Consider the following 26,035-nt stretch of genomic DNA (forward strand, 5'->3'; position numbering starts at 1 on the left):
TTTTGCTATGATTTGCTATGATTTTTCTTTTGAATTAAAAGTATTTCTGAATGCAAAGCTCTGACTTTGGTCACATTTAATTAGTAGTGTGCACTGAGAATCAGGACTCTCTGTTTTATCTCTGTTGCTTGTGTGATGTTTTCCACCACACGTTTTCCTTCCACTAAGCTTTCCATTAAGATGCTTGGATGCAACGCCTCCAAATGGCTAACTAACAATAATTTTTTAAGTGTCGACAGAGGTTGGCGATTTGGACCTAAATTTTTGTCCTAACATTTTGTGGTTCTGTTGTGATAGCAGTAAAAGTGATAAGAGCTATTTATTACTCATTTTTAAGATGTGACTGCATGATACAGCAATCATAAATCACACAGTAAACGATGACTCAACAAACACAAATCCTAAGTCCAGACTGAAAACACATCTATTCTCCTAATTTCTTTAGCAAATAAAATTGCAGCAGTTTTGTTTTGGTGTTTTAGTTTTTGGTATTTTCTGCCAATTTCATAATTGTCTTATTATTTTCACTAAATTTTGTTTTATTTTCTGTTTTATTGTTTATCCATCTGTGATATTATGAAGCACTCTGGTCAGCTAAGGTTGTTTTAACTGTGCTATATAAATAAACTTTGACTTGACTTCATTTGTAATTTGCTTCTTTAGGACTCTAGTCAGATAAAGACGTGTGATTTGTATCACTAAACTGCACACATTAAAATTTTGTGATATTTTCAATGAAAAAACAGTGGAGAAAATAACAATATGAAAGGGTTTTGCTCCAGTCTGAACTAAAGATGTCTTATTTGAATTTTTTAAGCGATTCTTAAAAAGATGCAGCGTGATTCTATTAATCGATGTCATTGCTTTTATATTGTTTTGCATTTAGTTTTAAACTTGTGCACATGTTTTCTTTTGTTTTTTACTTTTGTGTAACCAGGATGCTGTGTTGCAGATTTCAGCTCAGGTTGGTTTTGAAAACGAGATCCGGATCTCAAAGATTAAATGAAGGAAAGACTAAACATCATTACTTGGAATTTATTGTGAAGATAAATCCAAATTCTTATCACGATAAATAATAAACGATACGATAATTGATGATCTTCTGGGAGGATATATTCCTGCTATCGATACGAGTTAATTTAATATTAGATTTAGATCAATAAAGTCAAGCACAAACTGTTGCTGTTGCTACCCTAAACACAGCTAATCCATCAAAAACCTGATCATCATTTATTCATTTATTTTTCTTAAACATCTCAGTTGTTCTGTGTTCCTGATATGTTTTTATATTTATTGAGATATTCTTATTTATTATTATTTTATTCAATTATTTGACTTGTCTTTGAGAGTTGCTGTATTTTAAATTTCGTTGTGCTTTCTTCGTCCACAATGACAATAAAATAATTCTGACTCTTTAGGTGACATTCCGGTTTAACGAGATGCACCTGCGCGTCATGAGGTGGGGACATCACCGGACATCGTCTTTGCATGGCTGTTTGCTGCAAGTCGCCTAGAAGCAGGGGAGCTTTTATTCAGCAGCATGCAGAGCACACCGAGGTTCAAAGAGTCCGATTGAAAAACACGAGCAACAAAGAGAGCGTCTACCGGCAGGCAGGCAGGCGGGCGGGCAGGCGATGTGGATTCAGTGGGAAGCAGGGGGGAAAGTCTGTCACAAAATTACATGCATTCATGCATTAGCCATCAGAGCAGCAGCAGTGGTACCTGAACAGAGCCCCCCAGCCGCTCAGCTGTGAGGTGCGACCCCAGAGTCTCCTTATTGGTCACGGGGGTGGGCTGAGACTCACTTCCTTTGGGCTCAGGTGACTTGATACAAAGCAGAAAGGGTTGAGGCAGGAAGTGGTGAGAATAAAGGGAGGGGTCAGAGGTGAGGGAGGAGGAGGCCATGTGAGGGATCAGGTGTGGGGGGAGTAACACGGAGGAAAGGGGAGTAAATGGAAAACAACAAAAAAAGAAAAGTAAAATTAAAGACGACATCTCCCAAGCAGAAGCAGGCTTGTTAAGACAAACTATGTTAATAGAGGAGTAAAGGAAGCAAAAATTTATTTGAAGCATACAAATAAACTCATGCAGAGGTAAAAAGAACAGCCTCAAACTTGATTTTCCATATAAAAAAAACACAGCAATCAATCTTGTCAGGTGATTTCATTGCAGGACTAGTTTTGCTGCAGCTGAACACTTATTTTAATTTTTAATCAGAACTAATTAAAACAGAGACGTAAAATCGTCCGAGTCATGGCCAACGTGCACATTGCAGTAGGAGGCGCTTTGCCAGCGTTAAAAGATGGGACGTTGTTTCCAAGCCAATCACATTAAACCAACAGCAGTATAAAAAAAAAAGAGGGAGGGAAGAGCTAGAGTCCACTGTAATAAGTCAGTCATAAAATGAAATGAACTCCTCAACAGCGCCGCGGTAAACGATGACTCAACAAGCACAGCAACCTTATCTGCACCATTATTTATGACAATCAGCCATCATTTATGGATGTTTTGTGCATAATAAATCTCACAAATGATTCCTCGCCTACACATTAAAAATAAAAAAGGGTCAGATTGCATGCTAACTTAAAAACGCTGTCACACACTAAGCATGTAATTAGTCATCACTGGTATGAACAATGCAGTTTGCATTTTCAACTCATGCAATAATGACTGCTGCTTAGAGAGGCGGGAGGCCTGCACAAAGTATTCACACCCTGAACTCTTCCACGCTTTATCCCATTACAACCACAAACTGTATGTGATGGACCAGCAGAAAGGAAGTGGAAAGAAAACGCTTTGTTTGTAAGGAAGGGGTGTCCAAAGTGTGGCGCGCGGGCCATTTGTGGCCTTCAATGTGATTCTGTGCGGCCCTATAAAAATGTAACATCTTTTAACAACCATGACTTTTTTGTGTTTTTCCTTCAAGTTAATAATAAATAGGACAATGATGAAGATTTTGGTTGTAAACTGAGCTAAATAAAGACAAAAAATCCAAACATCTTAGAAATAAACAGATTGGAATCATACCTGGCAGTTTTTTGTGTCTCTTAAAAAAAGACAAAGTTGTTAGATTTTATGTTTTACATCTACAATAACCTACAGCTCCCTTTTGTACGGAAATCTGACTTAATTCCTTTTATTAGTACATATAAAAAGAAAACATTCTTGAAAAAAGAAAACAAAAGGAACAAAATCAAAATTTTACTTTCAAACTGAGTTTGGGCCCACGTTGCAAAAAGTTTGGACATCCAAAAGTAAGTACGGCTGGCTAAGTTGGCAGGCCAGACAGAGAGAATCACTAAGAAGAAACCAACAGGCTCATGGTGACTCTGGAGGAGCTACAGAGATGCACAGCTCAGCTACGATAATCTGTCCAGGACCCTACAAACCTGGCCTCTACGGAAAAGTTTTCAAGAAAAAAAGCCACTGATGAAATAAGCAATTTGAACATCTTGGGATATTCTCTAAGACCAAATATTAAATGTTTTACCTTCTAGCTTGGAGGCAGAAAAAAGACTTTAATCTGGGGTGAAGCTTCACCGTTCTTGCAGAATATAAACCCTAGAGATGCAGCTGGAGTTACAAAAGGGACGGTTTAATCCAGGGTGTCACATCCAGGCCTGGAGGGCCGAGAAGGCCTGCAACTTTCAGATGAGCCCTGAAACCCGAATCCAAAGGCTAAATGACCTCATCTGCATGCAGTCAGGTTCTCCACAGTCCTGCAGATGCTCTAATTATTTGATTCTAGGGCTCAAACAATTAAACAGATTAATTGTGATTAATCGATTAATGAAATAACTACTAATTTAATAATTGATTAATTGTTAATCGGTTGATTAATAAAATAAGTCTTTTACTGAAAGAACAACCTCAGATCAATAATTAAGCCAATACTGTAGAAAGAATATAAACATTTTGCATTTAAGATGAAAAAAAAAAACAAAAAAACTTCTTGACCTATAAATTTGTTTTATCCCAACGTCTTTAAACTCCTCAAGTGGCAGTTTTAGTTTCACCTGAATCAAATTACATTAAAAAAGATCAAATTTTAAACACCTTTTAAAATCCAATTATCAATCAGTTAATCAAAAAAATAATCAGATTAGCCCTTCTCTGCATTAATACTCAGGGCTCAGATTTTTACATTGATGTGTTTTTAGCTGCAGATGCATCCTTTGCTACAGATGATCAATCGTTTACTAAAGGAATGCGGTCACTGCATTTTAGGCAATAAAATTTTAATCTTATGTTTATTTTCATTTGCTATGTATTTTTATTATGGCATAAAATAAGCATAAGTGGTTAAATGAGAGATATGCCTTTTTTTTAACCGATTAATTGATTAATTCTCAAATAAATAGTCAGAGTAACCAATGAATCATCAGAATAATCAATTAATCATCAGAACAATTGACTAATCGTCAAAATAATCTGTGGAATATTTCATTACTAAAATAATCTGTAGCTGCAGCTTCATTTGACTCGGGTGTTTTGAAGCACAGACGCATCTAAAAGGAGCAGGAAGCTTCATATTCACATATTTGAGTTGCTTAGTCAAAGTCTAGGCCATCATCCAACTGAGAATCTGTGCTGGAAATCACTGTTCACCTACACCATCCATCCTGTTCAGATGAGCCAAAATTTAGATCTTTAGATGAGCGACGTGAGTAACGACACCAAAAAGCTGTAATTAGTGCATCCATGCAGCTTTACCACACGACGCTGTGGCTGTGACCTGACAAATCATGGAAAGGTTCAGGAGGTATAAATACTTCTGCATGGGAAGCCATAAATGATGCCTTCTTTCCTCATGACTGAAGATATCTACATTTTTTCCACTTCAGCATTTCGTTATCTTATTTCTTGCTGTCTGATAAGGACTCTGAAAACAAATCAAACCCAGCCTCGTTCTCCAAGAAGCTGCTTGTTTAATCGCACTACAGAAGTGGTCCGATGTGGAATGAGGACCATTCAAGTAGGTGGGCTGGACGAGGAGCTGGAAGCTGAGGGTCTCACCTGGTTTTTGGTCTGCTGTTGTGCTTTGTCTCTGCTGCTGGGCGGCAGCGGTGTGTCACTGGGGATGGGGCCGATCGGTGTGGGCTGCAGGGAACAGAACAGGCTCATCAAGGATCAAATCCAGGTCGTTTCTTCTGCTCTGACGGCAGAGGGACAGAAAGCGGGGAGATGAGGCACTCACGAGAGATTTGCCGACCCAGTCGTACTCGTAGTCGAAGACGTAGCCGTTCCTGTCGAACAGATCGGTGAAGAGCTTCCGTAGGTAATCGTAGTCTGGCTTCTCAAAGAAGTCCAGCCTCCTCACGTAGCGCAGGTAGGTGGCCATCTCTTCTGTTACAAAACAAAGCAGCAGCCAATGAGAACGCAGCAGAACAGGAAGTGGTGAGTGAGATTCAGGGTGCTCCAACTGACCAGGGAAGCCCTCACAAAGCACTTCGATCGGGGTCGCTCGTTTGGTGTCTCCGATCTTCTGGTATCGCTCCTTCAAAGTGTCAGCCTTGAGTGGAGAGAAGTTTTCATTTCATTATTTAAACCATAAAACATATGAAGAAGCTGTGTGGTTTAAAAATAAACAGATGATCAAATTAGTTTAATCCTGGGCTCTCGGCTTCATGGCTGATGAAAACTCCTCTGGTCTCCCCAGTGATATTTATAGCACTTAAGCCTCGTTTGCATAAATCTGACACGACACTTTAGATTTAGAAACGATTTCTTAATACGTCACTGAAACAGTTTCGCTTCCAGCAGTGGTGACTTCAAAATACACAAAGCTATTATTAAATACTTCTCCAACATTTAATTTATTACTTAATACTTTATACGTGAGGAAACATTTTATATTCAATTTTAACATAGAGCCTCCAAAACCTGTAAACTGTGAAGTGAAGGAAGGGATGGAGAGGATGAAAGAAATGGGCTGAATTATGACAGATGGATGGATTAACAGGTGGATGCAAGGAAGAACAAAAGGAGGATGGATAGAAACAGGATGAAGAGAAGAATAAATGGACAAATAAAGCTAAAGGCCTGAGTGGAGGGATGGGAAAAATAGTCAGAGAGTTTGTCAGACTGAGACGGATGGAAGTTTAAACACAGGGATGGATGGATGGATGGATGGATGGATGGATGGATGGATGGATGGATGGATGGATGGATGGATGGATGGATGGATGGATGGATGGATGGATGGATGGATGGATGGATGGAGGGACCACGGACGGACGGACGAATGGAGGGAGGGACGACGGACGGACGGACGGGTGGGTGGACGGACGGACAAGCAGACAGCTGGTGGACGGATGTGTTTAAGCATAAATCTGTATCATTCCCGTTGCTCCGCCCTGTAAACCTCGGACATCCCCGGAAGTTCCCGGCCGTTCCCAGCTGTAGGAACTCTGAGTGTCAGGAATCGAGCCGCTTCGTTTCCATCACGTCTGAATCTTCAAACAGCAGAGGATTGTTCTGGCCTGAGCCATGCGACATCCCCCACACTACATCCCTCACATTCATCCACCAAGAACTCCCACCCACACAGCAACTGTTCACATCTCTTTTCTTCTCCGCCATTCTTTGATACTGATGCCTTCAGAAAGCGAAGCATGTCTGCCGCCTGCTAGAACCTGCTGCTGAGGCGCTTCTGTTGCTGGCCCTTCGTGGCGCCTGAGGCTGTTTTAGCGATTAAAGTATACATCAAGTGGGGAAGTTTGTGCGTGATTATGCAACAAAACAAAATTAGATGAGTCATGACTCTGTGGGGGAAAAAGAATCAACCTGTGAAGAAGCTCTGCCAACAATATTCAAACATTTAGAGGAAATGTTTTATCATTTAAATCTGTAGCCAGGAGATTGTTGGGTCTATCTTTAGAGAGCACCAGTATTTGTTTTTTTTAGCGGTTCCTGTTTCAACAGCTTTTTATCTGAGCTCTGATGAATTTACTAATAATCAGGTAGTGATCTTCTGCTCATATGAAAAAAAGGGAAATTAAACTGAGAAATGTTGTCATATCAGACTTTATAAATTCAACATGTGGGTAGTTCATTTGTTAATTAAAAACCAAACATTTTCACCTGTTTTACACAGAAAATATTTACCTGCATTTATTGGGAACTAAATAATTGCTGAAAATCTAAAAGGTTTTTAGATTTTCAGCTGAAAATCTAGATAGATAGAATCATGCTTTTAGAGAAAATCCTCTGCAATTTAAATATAAAACAATGTAGAAATTACTTTTGTTTTGTAATTCAAGATTTTATCTTTTAACAATATAGTAAATGGACAAAGACAGTAGATTAAAATAATTTTCCTCAATGCATCTTAAAATTAACATAAAAGTGCAATATTCAATAATACTTTGATTTTTTTTTCTTAACTATAAAGCAGCACATAATTAAAAAATGTAGAATGTAGAAAATGTTCTGATTGTGAATTAAAACTAGTAGTGGTGAGAACTCAAACTAAACCAGGATTTCCAATCGATGTTTATTGTAAACATTTGACCTTCTGAAGCCGATTATGATGAAGCATACACAGAAGGAATTACTGCATTTTAGTCAATAAAATGTTTACTTATTCAACAAAAGGAACTGAATTATTTGTTTATTTGGATTTTTTTTTACACACACACACACACATATATATATATATATATATATATATATATATATATATATATATATATATATAAATTCTGTAATGACTAGTTGAATAAAATCTTCAGAATGTGTAAAATATTTTGCCTGATTTACTGATTGATCAGACAAACAGATAACTAAAATAATTGTTAGATTCAGTCATAGACTCTGCATAATTTAGGTGAAACTTTATGGTTGTTTACCTTCAGGCCCTGCCAAGGAAGGCTGCCTCGGAGGAAGTACATAAACATGTGGCCCAGAGCTTCTAAATCATCTCTTCTGCTTTGCTCTAAAACAAAAACAAAACAAACCACATTAAGTATTTTATGTATTTATTTTTCATTAAGCTGGAGTTTATTTAAGGAGGCTCACCTTTTCCCAGGTGTGTGTTGATGCTCATGTAGCGTGCCGTCCCTGTCAGACTCTTGTGCTCCCGGTAGGGGATGTGTTTTTTGGTCTCGGGGTCTATATACTCTTTGGCCAGACCAAAGTCGATGATGTGGATGGTGTGCTGCCTCTTGCTCCCGGGCCTCCCGACGAGGAAATTCTCGGGCTTCACATCTCTGTAGATCAGACTCTTGGTGTGCACGTACTCCATCCGCGTTATCTAGCCAAGGAAATCGGCAGGGAAAATTAGCCTCTGGGTTTCAGCCAGTTTCTAGTTAAGGAGTTTTAACTAGTTTGGTTTTTGTTTGTCGTGTTGTCACAGCAACAAAGGCAGGTGGAATACGACAAAGCAAAAATATAAAACCAGATTTTTAAATGTTAAGCAAATTAATATCCTAATATTGTTTTCACAACATTTTAATGAGCACTATACATTTTACTGAGCAAACCAAAAATTTGACTAATAAAAGGGTAATTCCTGAGTGTTGTAAGGACAAACTTTAACAGCATTTTAGGTTTCACCTCAAACAAACTGCGAATCATCAAAATCCGCTCTACTGGATTGGACTCGAAGTCCAATTTTATAAGTGAAATCCACTTATACTTTTAATCTATATTGTCCTCAGCATTTGGCGTTTGTCCTGGCAGGTTACAGCTGAATAAATATACTAAATATTTCATCATATGGTCTTTTGCACTTTAACATCCATTAAGGTAACTGCAGACTGGTAAATGATGAATGAGTGGTGTGTACGCACTGGAACAACAGGTCCACAGCTATTTGTGTACATTCAAGAAGATAAAAGGTGTGTTGTTGCACATGAATATTTCAAAATCTCCTGAACAAAACAATAAAAAAAAGAAACAACAATGTGACTTTTAGAAATACATTTCTAACAATTTGAACTTGTTAACTAGATGTAACTTTTTTTTATTTTCAGGTAGGTGTTTCTTTAAAAAAAATTTAATAGGATTGAAAATTTAAGTCCTCAGTTTTAAAAAGTAAAGATTATAGGTTCATTATTCAACTATAATTTAAACTTTTATTACCAATTAATTTTGATAAATATGCACATGAAAACTCACAGTTTAGTTTCTTAGAAAATCTAAATGTTGCGTAAAATCATTAAAATAAATAAAATAATACTCCCAAATACTGATAAATATATTCATGCAGGGTGAAGTATCTGCACTGAATACGAGGTCATGGCTCCATTTGCATGACTTGCTGCATCAATGCAACGTAGCATGAAGACGATCAGTCTGTGGCTCTGCTAAAGTGTTAAGTAAGACCAGGTTGCTTTAATAGCAGCCTTCAGCTCATCTGCATTATTAGGTCATCTGTGTGTATGCGTGCGTGCATGCCTATGTTAGTACACGTCTAAGCTCCTTTTAGATCTTTATTGTTCGCAGTTAACTGAAACAGTCACAGATTGATGACCAAAAGTTCACCTGATTAGGGCTGCATGATATTAGTAAAACATGTAATAATGTCGTGTCGTTATGCTATGATAACGATATGACTTGCAAAAAATAAACGCTAATTATTAAAAACTGCATTGCAAAAACAATGATTTACTGAGAAAGTTGTTTCTGCTGCTTTGGCACTGAAGAGACAGATTTGTAAAACTTTTTTATGCTGCATGCAAGACAAATACGTTACAGACATCAAAAACCTGAGTTTATGGCACTTAAATAATTATGTCACATTTATGGCAGTCCAGTAGGATTTTCACAATATGCTTATTGTGTACAGTGATATTGCAATAACTGTACAACATTGTGCAGCTGTAAACCTGTAACCGCAATGAAACGTAACAGAGTAACACAGGACTAAGGAATTCATGTGACGGTGATGTGGTAGAAAGCACAGAGAGATAAAGAAACAGACTTGGCTTTATTCATTTTGAGAAAATTCCCTGCGATATATTACGCATATTGCACAGGACAATAGTGAGTTGTAAGTCATGCCCCGTTGGTTCAATAATCCCTGCTAAATGCTTATCCCTGCTGCTTCAGCATTGCTTTCTGCCACACTTTTTCCTTCCACTCAACTTTCCATTAATATGCTGGGATACAACCCTCTCAACTTCCATCTTCTTTTACAATAACCTTTTCTACTTTACCATTCTTGTGGAAGTTATCAGATTTCAAGCCAGCAACCTGCTTGATGTTTGTGTAGACCATGATATTTCTGTATTTTTATTTTATTGTGTAATCCTGATGGTCTGAGACACTGGACCATGTGCTTACATTAAAACTGAACCCCAAACCATTCTCCCAATAACTAAATAACTAAAACATTTTAAATATATTGCCATGTTGAATGAATTTATGAGAAGCTGTAATCGATTATGTTTTTCATCGTTATGTTTTAATCACAAATGATTTTTATTTATTACACAAGAGAAGCCGTGTTAAAAGATGATTAATCTGAAATCACAACATCAACTAATAATAGTCCACTTTAGTCAAACTATTTCGTTTGTCTAGAAGAAGGTCAGTTTTGTTTGGGGAGGTATGAACGCGTAATCGGACTCTGAATAAAATCGGACCAAAAAAGCGAACTCTGGTCTTTTTCCAAACACAAAAGAGAAATCCTACAACCCCTAAAACATGACGCCATTCCATTTCTTTACATTTTGTTAAGAAGAAAGTTGGCTCAATGTTTTCTTCAGAGATTTTGATGTCATTTCTTCAGTGAGTGGCAAGTGGGGGAACAGGTTTTTCAATTGGTTTGATTTGTTTGACATACTGTAAACAGTATGTCAAACACTGCAGTATGCACTTTCACACTGCATACTGCAGTGTGAAAGTGAACCGCACCAGATGAAAATGTAACGTTGCGATTTCAGTCCCCGATCAAACCCAGTCTACAGGACTGTTCTCGCTCAGGTCTTACCAGCTGTATGGCTATCATGAGGACGGTCTTGAGGGAGAAGGTGCGGTCGCACAGGTCAAACAAATCCTCTAAACTGGGCCCGAGCAGCTCCAGAACCATGGCGTTGTATTTCCCGCATGGGCCAAAGTAGTACACCTGAGGAATTCCCTCTGTGGAGACACAAACAGGTTTTTGTCAGATCATTTTCAAGATATGAAGCAGACTGGACATAAGAAATTTTTTTTTTTAATTACTTGTAAAAGATTACAAATCAGTGTGTGTGTTTGAGGTGCGGAGGTTAGTTTACAGAAAAATAAAATTATAGTATCAGCTATGAATACAAAACTCGCCAATTTTACAGCAAAACTCGTGTAAGTAATTAATAAATTACTAAAGTGAGTTGACCTTTGCTTAGTAACATTTTTCAACTTTCTATGCTGAACCAGACAAACCGAAACTGCAGCAAATGTCAACTCACTGTCACTTCCATTTAGAGCATAAAAACTTCCCATTCTCAAAACATTACCATGTCGTACACAATGCTGCAACACAAAGCTAAGTATGAGGAAGGTGATTTATCGCTCTGGAGTGTTGACAAGAGAGGCTGGACTCGCTGAAACTACAAAACGCACACAATGGCTCACTCCTCAACTGGTTTGTCCAAAGCAGATGGAGCTTTTCCTAAGAAGCAGGATAATGGGAAATGTGACTACAAAAGCAACAGGAAACGCAAGAAGCACGGCATCACCTGCAGCAGAAGCCACACCTGGTTGTGTGCAAAACCCCTGAGGAATGTGGACAGACCAAATGGTAGTACAGCTAATTGAAAACTCAGGTGTGGCAAAACTCTATGGTGCGCTCTTATGAGAGAACAAGAGGAGACAGAATGTAAGATATACATGGAAACATATGTGGTGTGGAAAGAAAAGAGAAAAAAGTAGTCTGTTATGCATGATCTGCAACTACTTCCCACCATCTACTGGTTTCAACAACAACACAACGTGCAGAGAGATCTGTGAAGAATAACAGTCTTATTTCACAAGCACCCAAGAAAAACACAGTGGGCAAGGAAAGCAAGAAATACAGACATTTTACACAATCCACTATCAGATGGTGGAAAAAACTTTGTAAAAGTCACACCGCCGGGTTCCACTCGCCAGGCCAATGAACATTTTAACACCAATAAACATTTCTCTGTTGTCAAAGACTTGGAATGTACAGTGCCAATTAAAAACAAGTAAATAACGATGGAGCATTTATTTCAAAAGAGATGCCTCCAATTTTGTTTTATTGTCTTTGGAAGCTGCACGTTTCATTTCGAAAACCGTGGGACAGTTTTCCCAGGCAGCTTCATTTTGCTGACTCTGCAGCATTTTTTAGAAACCAAACAAAAAGCGCTTTGTTCTTCTAGGCTTTTATGACATGATTTTATTGTGCTTTTTACATTTTGTATGACTTAAATGTGATTGGGGCACCAGGTGGATCAGTGGTAAAGAAAGTGAACAATAAACAAGGTCTTCAGACCTCGACGTCGCGGCCCCAGGTTCGATTCCTGCCTCCTTTACTGCATGTCCTTCTGCCCTTCTTCCTGCCAAGCAGATGCTGCACAGCACTTTGTGACTTCTGTTTCTGTGAAAAGTGCTTCATAAATAAACTTCCTAAATAGAGTTAGCAAAATTTAGCTTTTTGAACTTTATGTCATATTATAAAGTTATTCCTTCATCAAAAACATACCTGGAATGTTGCTTTGACTCATTCATGCAAGTTTGATAAATCCTTCAATCTCCATGGCAACCACTTAGGGGTGCCTAAACGCTTGCTCTCACCGTTTATTTACCCAAAGCTCTGCCATGGAGCTTCAGTCCACAGCCTCATAGGAGCACCTCTCCCCTACTCTGCTCCTCTAGACTAGCGGCAGCAACAATTAGCAAACACCTGTTGGAACTGCTGAGCTAATCATACAAACTACAACACTAAAAATGGTTGAGATGCTGTTCTGAAGGCGGTGTGTCAAAAAGAGCTTCTTAAAGACACAGAGGCTAATTTTAAGGAGTCAGATGTGACCGTTATGTGAAGTTATATTTCTTTTAAGACGTTTTTGATACAGCATTTTCAGAACAACTGAACATAACAGTTACTTGACTGTGCTATAAAATGTCTGGAAAATACATAATAATCATAATAACCCCTGCCCTTTAACAATAAGCGGCAATTAGCAGAGGTTAAACACATGAATACCAGAGCTGAACCAATCCATCAGTTAAGTTTGACTCTTTCACTCAGAGTACAAACATATTTTTGTCAAAATCAGAATCGGTGAGTTAGAACTAAAGAAAATATTGATCAGGTCAACCTTAATAGGCGCTGCTACAACAAAAGAAATTACATCCAGATATGCACAATTTTCCAAATGAATGATAAATGACATAGACGGGCGTTGAGCGGTGTTTCTCTGCAGCTTTTTATCGTTGGATTGACCTCTGAATTCCTCAACAACAACACCACTTTGCATGCATGGATGAAAAATGACACAAACACACCCTTATCTATCCTTGCATGGACGCACACCTGTCTGCACTCTAGCCTCTAGGATTTTCCTGATTATGATGTCCACGACAGATGAGACTGTGACAAGAGATCACAGGGAGGCTGACTCATCAAAGCCTGGCCCAAATCTAGAGGGCATTCAAAACACAGTCATCACCGCAGAAGAGCATGGCGTGCACTGTAATCTTCTTCTGATGCTGGGGCTCGCAGTCAGGAATTTACCGCTGCTAAACGCTGCGCAACGCAAGTTTGTTATTCACAAATCCATCTTTATGTTGCCAATAGCAGCTACAAAGAAATAAAAACAAAAAACACCATCAACAGTAAAATTACACACATCTGTGTTTGTATAAATCCCTATAATTCAGTTCCAGACCATCATGTACACTACATTTGTTCAGTATTGTGGGAAATGTTCTCAGCGCCAGTGACACTCTGACCCCTGCTGTCTTGACAATTTGAGACAATCCAGCCCATTGTTTCTGCAAGCGGGCCTTCTCAGGCGACGGTCAGAGGCAAGACTGCATCATGGTGGCAGGAGACAATGTTGCTCTACAATGACGGGAACCAATGAGGAAAGAAGGGGAGAGGAGGATGGAAGAAGAGAGGGAGAGCATACAGAAGATTTATGGATGGAATAAAGAGAAGGCTGAAGAGGAGAGGTGATGTCCATTAGGTCTAATGCTGTGAAGATGTTCTCAAAAGGTTGAAATTTGATCAGCATTTACCCTGGCAAGTGCTGAGAATGGAGCAGGAAATGTTACAGACAACTACAACTAAAAAAAGAAAAAAAAAGATGTGAGGCTGAAAACTAGTCAAAAAAGATACAATTATTACAATTAAATCTAATTATTTTTCTTTCATCCGTTTGTCTACAGACTCCAAATCTTATTGGAGATTTTGTTTTAGGAAAATATGCAGGAAAGATGTTGCCGTTTTGATTTTGACAGTGCTATATGTATAAAAGCACATGCTTCCACCTGCACTTTTCAATCTATGCCTTGCTTTCTTGCGATTTATATGACTTTAAATATAGATCATCTATTAATTAACTGCTTTTTTTTTTTGCAGGTTTTCTTCCAGAGTTTCAGAGTGTTTCCACAAATTAAAAATGGCCGAAACAACTTTACTTTAAATAAAACACATTCACATCAATCTAAACTCCAAACCACAGAACTACAGCAAAGATTTTGCTGATACAGAAACAAATAGATTTAGTTGAAACTATTAATTTGTAGGTTTCGTTCATATTCCCTCATGCCCTTTGTCTATATAAACTCACGTATTGCATTACGAGACAATATTCTTTAATTTTCTTCATTCACACTCGCATTTAGATACTGCTGCTGTTCATTTTCCTACTCACTCCAACATGAAAACTGTTCTGCTTCATCTAATTGAGCTGAATCCTGAAACTAAACAGCATGCATAAAAACATACAGGGAATTACTGATGTGTCACCTGTACATTAACTCATTACATAACCTCTTAAAAAGGACTTCCTTTTTAAGTCCTTTTTAACCTCTATCCCTTGTGTAATTTTGCTAAATATTTACCACAACTGTTAAATATAAACAAGCACTTAACCAAAAATGGAGTTTAAAGATACCAAGCAAAGTTTGTCCAACATTAGGCCCGTCACGATGAATTTTGCTGCATGATAAATTGTCACAGAAGGTATTTGCAATAAACAAATGATATTGTTGTTTCGAGATAATTTTCAGGTAATAATGATGCAAGTACACCCTCTCAAAGGTCAGGAAACATTGATTTCTAAAGTAGATTTAACACTGGAACTGAAATAACCAAAATAAATAGACAAAAACAACAGAAACAACTGATGAAACGAGGCTAGATGAGACCAATGAGCCAGACTGAAGCTTTTAATCATCCAGTCTTTGGTAGAAAGAGACTAGAGAAAAAAAATCACAAATGCATCTGATCACCGCACATCTTCTTCTCTCTCCAGCCTTTTCCTGTCAAATTACTGTCCAATAAAAGACCAGTAGAGCCAAACAACCCAGTAAATAAATATATAAATACAATAGCTTTTAGCTAAGATTTCTGATAGGATTAAGGGGGTTGAAGATGACCAACCACTCTTACTCCAATATGAATACAATATGAAGGTCAGGCTGTGTGCAGAGTTTGATGCAGCCATGACAAAACCAGATGACTTCAGGTTGAACACGCCTTGACTCTAGTATGACAATAGGACATGCATTAATTTGCTTCAACAGGGCTCACATAAGAGCTCTGAGACTGAATCAATCACTGAGGTTTCTACAGCTGTGGATTCAACAGATTTTCATCTTGGTGGTCAAGATGAAAAACATGGAACATGATTGCCTTAATTTGTGATTTATGAATGACCAGAGGCAGTAAAGAGGGAACAGCAGCAGCTAAATCACAGGCAAAAGACAAAAAGGCACACACATAAAAATTTAAATAAAGCAAAACGTTCTACAATAGAGATATGGCCTAAATTACGAGATAACGGTCGTGTCCGAATACCATGAATGAGTCCTGGAACTTTCATTCAGAGCAGATCCTGTTTCAGTTAACTACCACATTATCCTCCCAGTCTTAATGGGTCCATTAGAAGCTGAAACCCTCCACTGAATAATAAAACCTTCCCATATTTGACATCAATCAAACATATATCACCACAGATATGTAACTGTAAGAGTCGAATCAACCACTACACAGCACAGATGCAGTTTCCATTACCAAATACAAGTTACAAATAAAAACAGCCAATTCTAAAAGAAAGTTTCAGTCTTCAGTGTCACAAACATGCCAAGGGAGACTCAACAGCTGGGTTGTGTTAGAGCAAGGCAGAATTAAGAGTGTGCAGATAAGCCGCTGCTGGCATTAAGAGCTGAGTAGTCCACACTACGACATATCTGAGGCTCTCGGCCTGGGCAGGACGAGCAGGGTCACATGTCCCCATTTAGCCAAGTTGACAACATAAGTAGATTTATCGCCTAGATTTCTGCCATGCTACACAGTCAAGCTGTACTTCCTCCTACCACACAAAATAAATATAAATATTGGAAGTGAGCGCCAAGCCCTGCTGTGTGAACGCAGCGCTGATGCAGGCCAGAGAGGAGCAACACCTTTTAGCAGGTTTAATTTGCATCGCTGACCCCGTGACCTCAAAGGGACATGGAACGAGGTAAAGCTAAAATCATTTTTAAAACAGGCCCAAGGTCCTATTAAAAATTAAGCAGGCTGATTGATAAAATCATCCAGAAATATGAATAAAAATGTAGCTCAGATAAGAAAAATTGTGTGTTTCCAGCTTTCTTTTTTTTTTTTTTTTTTTTTTTTTACATACTTTGTTTTATTCTACATAAAATTTCAAACAAATTGAAATCCTGGGTTTGTAGGGCTGCTATTAACTACTATTTAAGTAACTGATTAATCTATCAATTATTCTGACGATAAATCAAATTAAATAAAACGGCACATTCTGCATATTTTTCATTAAACCACTTAAATATTTTTTATGCAATATTAGAAATAGATTAAATATACAAAAAAGTAATAATTCACTGTTACTTGTGATATCAACATGTGAAAAGATCAGCCCTTCCTGTTTGCCTAATCATCAACACAGAATTGATCTGATCTGTTGATTTTTTGTTTTGATTAATCAATTAATAATTGAATAGCAAAAGTGCTTAATTACATTTTTTTGCAAAGCAAAAACTATTTCACTTGAGGAGTTCTGGGCACAACGTATTTACAGATGAACAAGGTATTTTTTGTGTATTAAATGCAAAATTTATATATTTTTTTGATTTGACTCCTTCGAGTGTGTTCTTCCAGAAAGTGTGATGTATTAGAGTCCATTCGGTTACAAAATCATTTGACGATTATTTCACTAATTGATTCTTCAAGATTTATCCGATTAACTGTTTCAGCTCTGTAGGTTTATGATTAGCAAACCAGAGGAAAACAGAAACCCATATCCATGGTAACAACACTGAACGTGACGAGCAGAGTGACTGTGTTGTGTATTCGCTGGTAAACACAGATTAAGATTAGCCGACATGTCAGAATGAAAGATGAAGCCGTACAAAAAGAAGCGTCTGCAGCTTGACAGCAGTGAGTGTTTGCAGGCAGGACACAGTTAATCACTGAGGCAGAGGATACTGAGACTGGGGAAGCTATCCAAGTAGACACCATAATGGCTTGAATGCTTGTAGAGGCCCAGCTATAAATAGTCAAGGACTACCCTAATGCCCCAACTCCTTATCAACACTGGAGGGCTTTTGCTTCGGTGCAAGGAGCCAAGGCTTTCGCACGTGGCACTAAATTTGACCACAGGACACACACTTGATGTGGGAGAATCACTTAGAGGATAAACTTTTGCACACTAATAAAACCATGCTCTTACAAGCTCTCAGCACGAGTTTTTAAACCCATGCAGCTTTAATTGCAACATTTATAAGCTAAACTCCAATATAATTCTAATAAAAAAACAAACTGATATAAAGGAACAATACAGATTAGATATGTGTATTATCAAACAGCTGTGTGATATAATTTAAATTACGCCTGTCAGCAAGTTGGTTTATTGAGAGAGAGAAAGCTAAAAAATATGAAACATCTTTAAAGGTACATATTTGTGGACGATAATTGACCCAGAAATTATGATAAATAATAATATTACTGTTTTGAGATCATTTTCAAGTAATGTATTGATAATGGGATAAGTAACATTGGAACTGGAATATATTTTAAATATCCAAATAAAAAACACAGCAAGGAAAAACAATTAAAAAAAACTAAAATAAAAAACACACAACCAAAACCATAAATAAAATGAACTATTCTTATGGTTATAAATAAAAATATATTTAAAAAATGGATTTAAAAATTTTTATTCATAAAAATAAAAAATTCTATATTTATAAAAATGCATAAATTGAACAAAAACAATATCTGTTGTGACAAATTTAATGCTTTGCGCAAACTGGACACTGGAGGAACTACCTTAAACATATTAATTAATTATTCTTTGCTGTTAGTAGAAATGTTCACTCTGTTCATAAGACAAACATAAAACAGATAATTGGAGTTATGTGTGTTTTCCATGCTCTGTAGTCTACAAAGGAGTCAGTACTAAAAGGATATGATTAGAAATTGATCTGTTATTGTGAGGCTGAATTTCTCTTACCTGAATTTCCCAACTGTTTGTAAAATCTGTACTCCAAATGGAGCTGTGGCGCCCTGGACTTTATGGGTTCCTGAAAGAAAAAAGACAAAGAAATGATAAATACACAGCAGATAAATCGATCAACTTAAAAATGTCAATTTCATTTTATTAATTTTATTATTACATATTTACAAATATGTAAACGATTGAACACTTTTGCTTGAGTTGGCTGTGGGGGATGAGGTTGGATGCAAAGTGTTTTAAGCTGCTACACAGCAGCTTCTGTGATGACATGGCTGATATTCAAGCCACCAGGTCCTACTGTTCATTATATTGCCAGCTGCAGCCTCACAACCTAAAATGTAATCTGATTAACCCCACTTTGGTGATGACAAGGGCATTTCAGACAAACGTAGCAAGGTTAGAACCAACACAATCAACTTAATTCCTTGCCCTTAATCTGCCTTAATCTTTAATATTCAACTTGATTGATTCAACAGGCAAACGACAGTTCGGTTAGAGCAGCGTTCAGTAGTCATGCGTCGCTGAATTCATTCAACATACCATGAAATTATTACACCAGCATGTAACATATGTTTGACTCCAAAAAACATCAAGACCAGTTGGTTAAGTTGGGGGAAAAAAATCTTCTGCTTTTCTAGTTGCACACTGCCAGACAGCTAGGTGAAAAAACGCTTTTCTTTGACACAAATTCAGCTGTTTTCAAGATATTTCTGGTTGTGAAAAACAGAAAATGATGGCGTGGAAAACACAAGCAGCCAATGATCTGCTAATATCAGCCTGTTGATGCTTTGTGTTGCTCTATAAAGTTCAGACAAGGAGAAGAAAAAAGGGATCATATTCTACAATGTTATATTTTCAAGGGAGTATTAGCAGTAGGGTATAATTGTTGTTATAAATAAAGGCATTCAGAACAATTTTGTTCTATTTTTACTCTGGTTCACCACACCCGAGAATCTCATATCAGCCGAGGTCAACTGATGATTAAACCTCTTTTAATCACGTTGCAGGAAGACAGTGAGGGGGGAAATAACACAAAGGGCAGGAAAGATGGAGTTTGGACTGTTAATCATTAAGGAAAGCACCCTAATACAGAAAAGGTTTCTCATAAAATCAAAAGAAGACAAGTAAAATAAAAAATGGCATGAAATGGAGGCACAGCAAGGAGAGAATAAGGAGAGTCTAATAAATGATCAGCTGTATACATTAACAGATCAGAGACAGATGTGTAATAAAAGTGCTAAACTATCAATAACCAGCTGGCTAAAGATTGGAGACTTGATCAATTTTAAAAACAGGAACTGGTTAACAAAATACTGAAAAGAGAGGGTTTTTTTGGTTCTTTATTCATCAGATGAAGGAGAATTAAAAACCTTCAATATTTTTGTCAGTTAATTTATCACTTTTTCAGCTTAAATTAATCAAAATGTCTGAATGGAAAAATATGAACAATAATGAATCTCTTTCACTTTCTGCTGTACTCAGAAATCATCTTTTTTTTTTACTTGGAATAAATCAAAACCAGTCAAAATTGGCTAAACAAGACCAGAAAATGGTGTCGGAAGAAAAGCTCAATTGAAATGCTTGTCTTTTAAAAAAAGAGAAAACTAAAATGACTTCCACATATTTCTCCTTATAATCAAGGTTGATTCCACAAAAACTATTTTTACACTACAGGAAAATACAAAAAATAAGACATTGGATTATTTCTCTATTATCTGGTCATTTGGTCAGCGCAGGAGACATCACGGCGAGAATAAATGCAACTATGCATGCAACAAAGATGAAACTGAGTGGAAGACAAGAGGCAATAGAGGAGTGGAGGCCTGTGGGAGTGAAACACGTGACTGGTTTGGGAGGTGGTGTGGGGAACGGCTGCAGCGTCATCCGCCTCCCACATGAACACAGACGAGTGTGTCTCACACAAGTCAGGCCACGGCAGAGAGCACAGGGACAGAAAATACTAAATATATAAATAAAAAAGAGGTAAAAAAAAAAAAAACAGATGGCAGCAAGCTGCAGGACCCTTTAAAACAGCTTACAATGGGAAACACAGGCTTATGGCAGCTTCATGTACTTAGGAGTCATCTTTATTCCCAGCAGATGGGCTAAGCTGTAGCTGTGTAAATGACCAGGGTCGAACTGCGAGAGCCTGATGAGGCAGGTTTTTTCATCACTAAGAGTTTTCTGAGTCTCTGGTACAAATCATTTATAGCCTTCCTTTATGCATACCTGAACAGTCTTGAATAGAGATAAGAACAACACATGCAAGGATAAACTTCCTCAAAATTATGGAAAATGTTGTTTTGAGGAGGAAAAAAGCTGAGTTATCAACATTTGATGTGAGTAGGCCTGTCACGATAACAAATTTTGCCGAGCGATTATGTGTCTAAAAAATTATTGCGATAAACGATAATATTGTTTCAAGATCTTTTGACACTGATTTAATGGAAATGACTAATAATGCATGTGATTTCCTGCCATAGGTAGATAAACTTTATTTTCAAAAGAACACATAACACTGGAACTGATTAACTAAATAAACAAAACCAAAAACAAAAATAAAACGGATTCTCAGCCTCCATTAACAAAAAACGTACTTGAATAAAAACTAAACATAAAGCCAAAGTGGAAATAAATACTGCATTCAACCAAAAGAGTGCAGATATGAAATCTGTATACTATATTGCCATTCAGTAATCACTAGATTTAAATAGAGAAGATGGGCCATCCGACTACCTAATGCAGTAGTTCACACTACACGATTTTTTGCCCCTCCCCTTATGACAATCTTAGATCGTTGGTCGATCTAAGATTGTCGCTGGTGATTTCGTAACCGATCATCCTGCAGTGTGTGGTGAGTTACAGTAGATCGTTGTGGCCGCTCCGATCTAAATCAGGGGTTTTGACCAACCAGGAGCTTAACGCTGAACGTGACAGGTAGCCAATCAGAAAGCACGGATTCTCCTCTGTGCTTTCTGAGGGGAAATTATGGAGGGGAATCCCAAACAGCTGACACGGCGCAACACGAAGTCCAGCGGACATTGGAGATGATATGTGGAAACAACATTAATATTTATCCAACATTTCGTGCAAAGTATATAGAAAGGAAAAGGGGAGGAGTTGGAGCCAAATTGCTACCGTAGTTGATAAACCCGGTAACTTTTCAGCTGTTCTTCGTTAACGTGACATAAATAGGTTATAATGATTTTCATTCAGTCAGGACTTTATGCTGAATCTAGCCACATACATCACAGGTAGATTCTAGTAAAGCATTGATTAATGCCTGATTTTAAAATTAGTTAACTGGACTTGCAGCCATTATTTTGTGCCCATGTGGCTGGACACCACACGGCATGACGAACCCGATCGAACCATTATACCTAGGATTTCTGTCAGGTTTTGAAAATGGGCCGACAGTGCGCCAACAACTCGTGTAGTGTGCGCAGGATATTACATTGATCAAGAGCACCGGAGTTGAGCCTTTTTCCATTCAGTGCCATCAACAGAAAGAGAAAAAGACAAGAAGAGACGATAAAGCCATTAATTAAAATGAGGTCGATAGGTTTAATTTATCGTACGATTAATTGATTTATCGTTTATCGCGACAGGCCTAGATGTGAGCAGCTCAATCCGCGTCGTACTTTCTTCAAAATAAAGTTGTTTGCACAAATGTTTCAAAGTCCTGCTACTGATAATATGATGCAAACATGCTTAAAGATTTAGCATTTTCTTATATGCAAAAGTGTAACTTAACATGGCAGTAACAAGCTTTTTCATGTAGGAGAGCACATAAAATTACAACTATATTCTGGTAATTTCAAAAACTAAAAGTCTTAGTCTGGCCCTAATGCTCTGTCCTACATAAAGCATTTTCAATCTGTATTTTTTTATTGATTTAAAATGATTAATACAATATTTTTAAATGAAAAATCGTAACACACAAGGGGATGGTGAGGAAAGAAAGTGAATGCTGTTTGACAATATGAGCAAGATGGACAGCTGGGATGATCTAATGCAATATATAAATAAATATCTGCGTTGTTTATCATCTATGAACCCGATGCGACTTGTGACACACTGCGTATATGTATGCCGCGTCCAGAACAACAGACCCAGCATTATGCATACAACCCAGAATAGCTGCTGACCTTTGCTCGCTCGCACTGAACCATTTCACAACCTGCAGTGTGATTAATTTATTCTTGGGCTAATTAGCCGTTATTTCAGCGTGCGGAGTTTTGCTGAATGATCCCAGACAATTGAAAATGGCGGCAGGAATCTTTATTGACGCCGTCTGTAGGATTAGAGGTGTCTGTGGTATAAATGAGAAAGCATTTTCAGAGAGCAACAGCTGGCTGCTGTGCAGCACATCTCCAGTTTCAGATTTAACATACTGAGATGGAGCCATTAGCTGCCTAACAAACTCCAATGTGATTATCTTGGACTGCAGGGATTGCACAGAACTGAACTATAACGGTTCAATCGAGACTTTTGTAGTTGTTGCATAGACCCAAATTTTAATGGAGGGTTTTATCATCACCGCCAGACTCAATGGCACATATTTATAAAGCCAATCCTACATTAAAATTACACTCCAGGGATGAAAGGGTTGCACCACAACATTCCTAATTACAGCGACGTGACATCCAGCTGCTGTCGTTACAGCACATCTGGCGAAATAAACGTATTGCAAGTCCTAGATTTGTGTATTTTATACACCAATTAAGGAGTTTTTGATTTGGCAGTCAAGATCAAAAGTCTTGTAAATTTTTTGGGAAGCCATCGTTTCTCGTTTTAGGAGCTGCAGGTTTTGTTACATCCCTACTCACTATGATAATATTTGTGATATTAATAGAGATGTACCGATCAATCAACCAACGATTTCAATCCTGTTGTTATTTTCCCTTGATTGGTTCTGATCGGAGCCACCAAAGAGGAACAAGTGTTTAATGTAGCAGTATTTTTTAAGTAATGTAACTTTTATCTGGACATACTAAACTTCAGAATGGTCCAGTTTGTCTCTTTTGTGTATCAATTTCTTCATTAGATGCCATTTATTCTGCCAAAATAATAATTAGCATTAATAATAAATAATTTTCTTCCTAAAAAAGAACTTCAGCAACACCTTCTGCTACCATCGTCACCTACTCTGAATGCATGTTATGGATTTCAAAAGAAGTTTTTTAAAACTAAATTTAAAAGAAAATCTGTATTTCCTTGTTTTGTCTTCAAGTTCCCATACAGTGAAAGCTGGTTTATACACAGGAAGTATAAAAAAAACACTTCAGTGCAACAAATCTGTCAACATATATTGAGAAAGAAAGAAAAAACTAAGGCGTAAATACTTCAATAGGAATATGCAGAAGTGAAAGGCTACTGTAAGACGAGAGCAAAACGTACATAAAACGTTCCTGGGCATCCACACACATGAAGCCGAGAGGCAAGTCTCCTTTGTCCAGTAACAGAGGAGCAAGGTGTGGCATGAAAACAGCAAACGCTGTTGTGTTCTTTGAGTCTACTTGATAAATACCAATTTAGTAGGTCCTAATAAAAGCTGGTAATGACACAGAGCACTCAAGCAACAGTAGATACTAATTTTTGTTGCTGACTTTCTTATTACAGTGTACTGTAGTAAGAGCATTTGTATTGGATTTAAAATTGAACCAGAAATCAGTCTGAGTGCTTGTCAAGCTGGCTATGGTATTAGTTTCACTGTCAGGTTGCGATTCGATGTTGAGGCTCAAAGATATTTTTTTTCACTTAAAAGTTTTTTGCCTTGAATTTTTATTTACCCTCAAAGACTGGGCGTACCAAACAAAACGAGGCAATTACATCAGCAAACACTGAGTGGTAACTCCTACCACTGCACAAGTGTATCACTATAAGTGTGAAAATAAAAATATTAAGACTTTGATTCAGACACAGCAGCTGTACTTTATGTTGCTTCAGAGTGAATAAAAATAAAAAAATAAAAAATTTCCCTTACACACATTGTTCCATACAGATATTTGCAGTTAGGATTAAAATCTGGTATTCTAGACATATACTTGTCATTTTACAGCGTTCACTAAGTGAAACTGAATTATAATCACCTCAAAGTCAGAGAACATCCCTAAAATTCATCAACACTGAGTAAGTAGAAGTGTCCCAGAGGAGCGTTGCCTGTAAACAAAAGCAGCAATACTTTCCTTCTTAGGATGCATTCACATCAGTCCGCTTTAATCAAACTCTAGTCCGTTTGCCTGGAAAGTCTGGTTCATTTTGGGGAAGTGTGAACACATAGCCGAACTCCAATGTGAACCAAAAATGCAAACTCTGGTCCAGCTAAAATCCTTGGTCTTGATTCATTTGAACTGAACTCTATGCCAAGCTGACCGGAGACCTCTCTAAAGGCAGGACGTTAACTGTAATGCAGGGAATTCTGGGTAAATATAACCAAAAGAAATGCACTACCAAGAGAAATGACTCGTAGGGTTTCACCAAAGACAAAATACAAATCCTAAAACCACAAAAATCCATTTTGTTTACATTTTGTGACAAAGGAAGTTGCACTCTTGTCTTCTTCTGAGGTTTTTATGCTGTTTCTACTTGGTTCTTCGTGCACCGCCATCACAGGCGAGCAGGGGAACAGGTTTTTCAAAGGGTTTGGTTGGTTTGACAGAGCAGTGTGAAAGCAAACCAAACCAATGTCCTGTCACGATAAATTTTACTGGGTGATAAATTGTCCCAGAAGTTATTGCGATAAATGATAATATTGTTGTTTTGTGATCATTTTTAAATAATATAATGGGAATGGCATAATAATGCAAGAACACATTCTCAAATTAAAACCATAAATGTAATTATAAGTAAAATGTAAAAACATTTGAAATGCTCATCACTCCCCCTCAACAAAATCCATCCAAAAATCATCTATAAACTAAGAAGTACAACCCTAATTGTTCCTGTAGTGCACATATGTCAGAGTCAAGGCCCGCGGGCCACATCCGGCCCGCGAGAAGGTTTTTTACGGCCCCTGGGATGATCTTGATTTATTATTAGAACCGGCCCGCAGACCGCAGCAAGCCGGCACCCCGTCTGAAAAAAAAAAATATCTTCCTTATTTGAACTGTAAGTAGTTCTTTAAATGTTCTGTGAGATGATGTACTTACCCATGTATCCATAACAACCGGAACTTTCAATATCCACCAAGTTATTGCCGAAATATACCGTCTATTAAACGAGTGCCCCCCGGATTAATTACACTCTCTGCAGCTGCAGCTGCGAAGTTACCGTATTAACCCGATACTTGCTGGAAAGTGCAACGTCTCCCCTTTCAGAAACCGTTGGAATTTTTCCACTTAGCGCTACGTGTGGCGGAATTACGGTACTGCAAATTTAGA

General features: G+C 37.7%; 1 protein-coding gene across 5 annotated transcripts in view; it reads right to left on the reverse strand.

Moving 5' to 3' along the window:
* Positions 1-26,035, reverse strand: part of csnk1g2b (casein kinase 1, gamma 2b) — a 46,196-nt gene that overhangs the window by 5,755 nt on the left and 14,406 nt on the right. For 2 of the 5 annotated variants that reach the window (XM_088008005.1, XM_088008006.1), the window contains exons 3-10: positions 18,651-18,720; positions 10,937-11,085; positions 8,020-8,254; positions 7,851-7,936; positions 5,428-5,512; positions 5,198-5,346; positions 5,017-5,100; positions 1,723-1,824 (exon numbers count right to left, since the gene is read on the reverse strand). In XM_088008005.1, the coding sequence (XP_087864131.1) occupies positions 1,723-1,824; positions 5,017-5,100; positions 5,198-5,346; positions 5,428-5,512; positions 7,851-7,936; positions 8,020-8,254; positions 10,937-11,085; positions 18,651-18,720 (960 nt within the window). The remainder of the gene's footprint in view (positions 1-1,722; positions 1,825-5,016; positions 5,101-5,197; positions 5,347-5,427; positions 5,513-7,850; positions 7,937-8,019; positions 8,255-10,936; positions 11,086-18,650; positions 18,721-26,035) is intronic. The other 3 variants (XM_088008007.1, XM_088008009.1, XM_088008008.1) reach the window with 3 other exon arrangements.

This window comes from Poecilia mexicana, unplaced genomic scaffold (genome assembly GCF_051168715.1).
Source record: "Poecilia mexicana isolate PSO_F unplaced genomic scaffold, ASM5116871v1 scaffold_8, whole genome shotgun sequence".
In the NCBI taxonomy this organism is placed as follows: domain Eukaryota; kingdom Metazoa; phylum Chordata; class Actinopteri; order Cyprinodontiformes; family Poeciliidae; genus Poecilia; species Poecilia mexicana.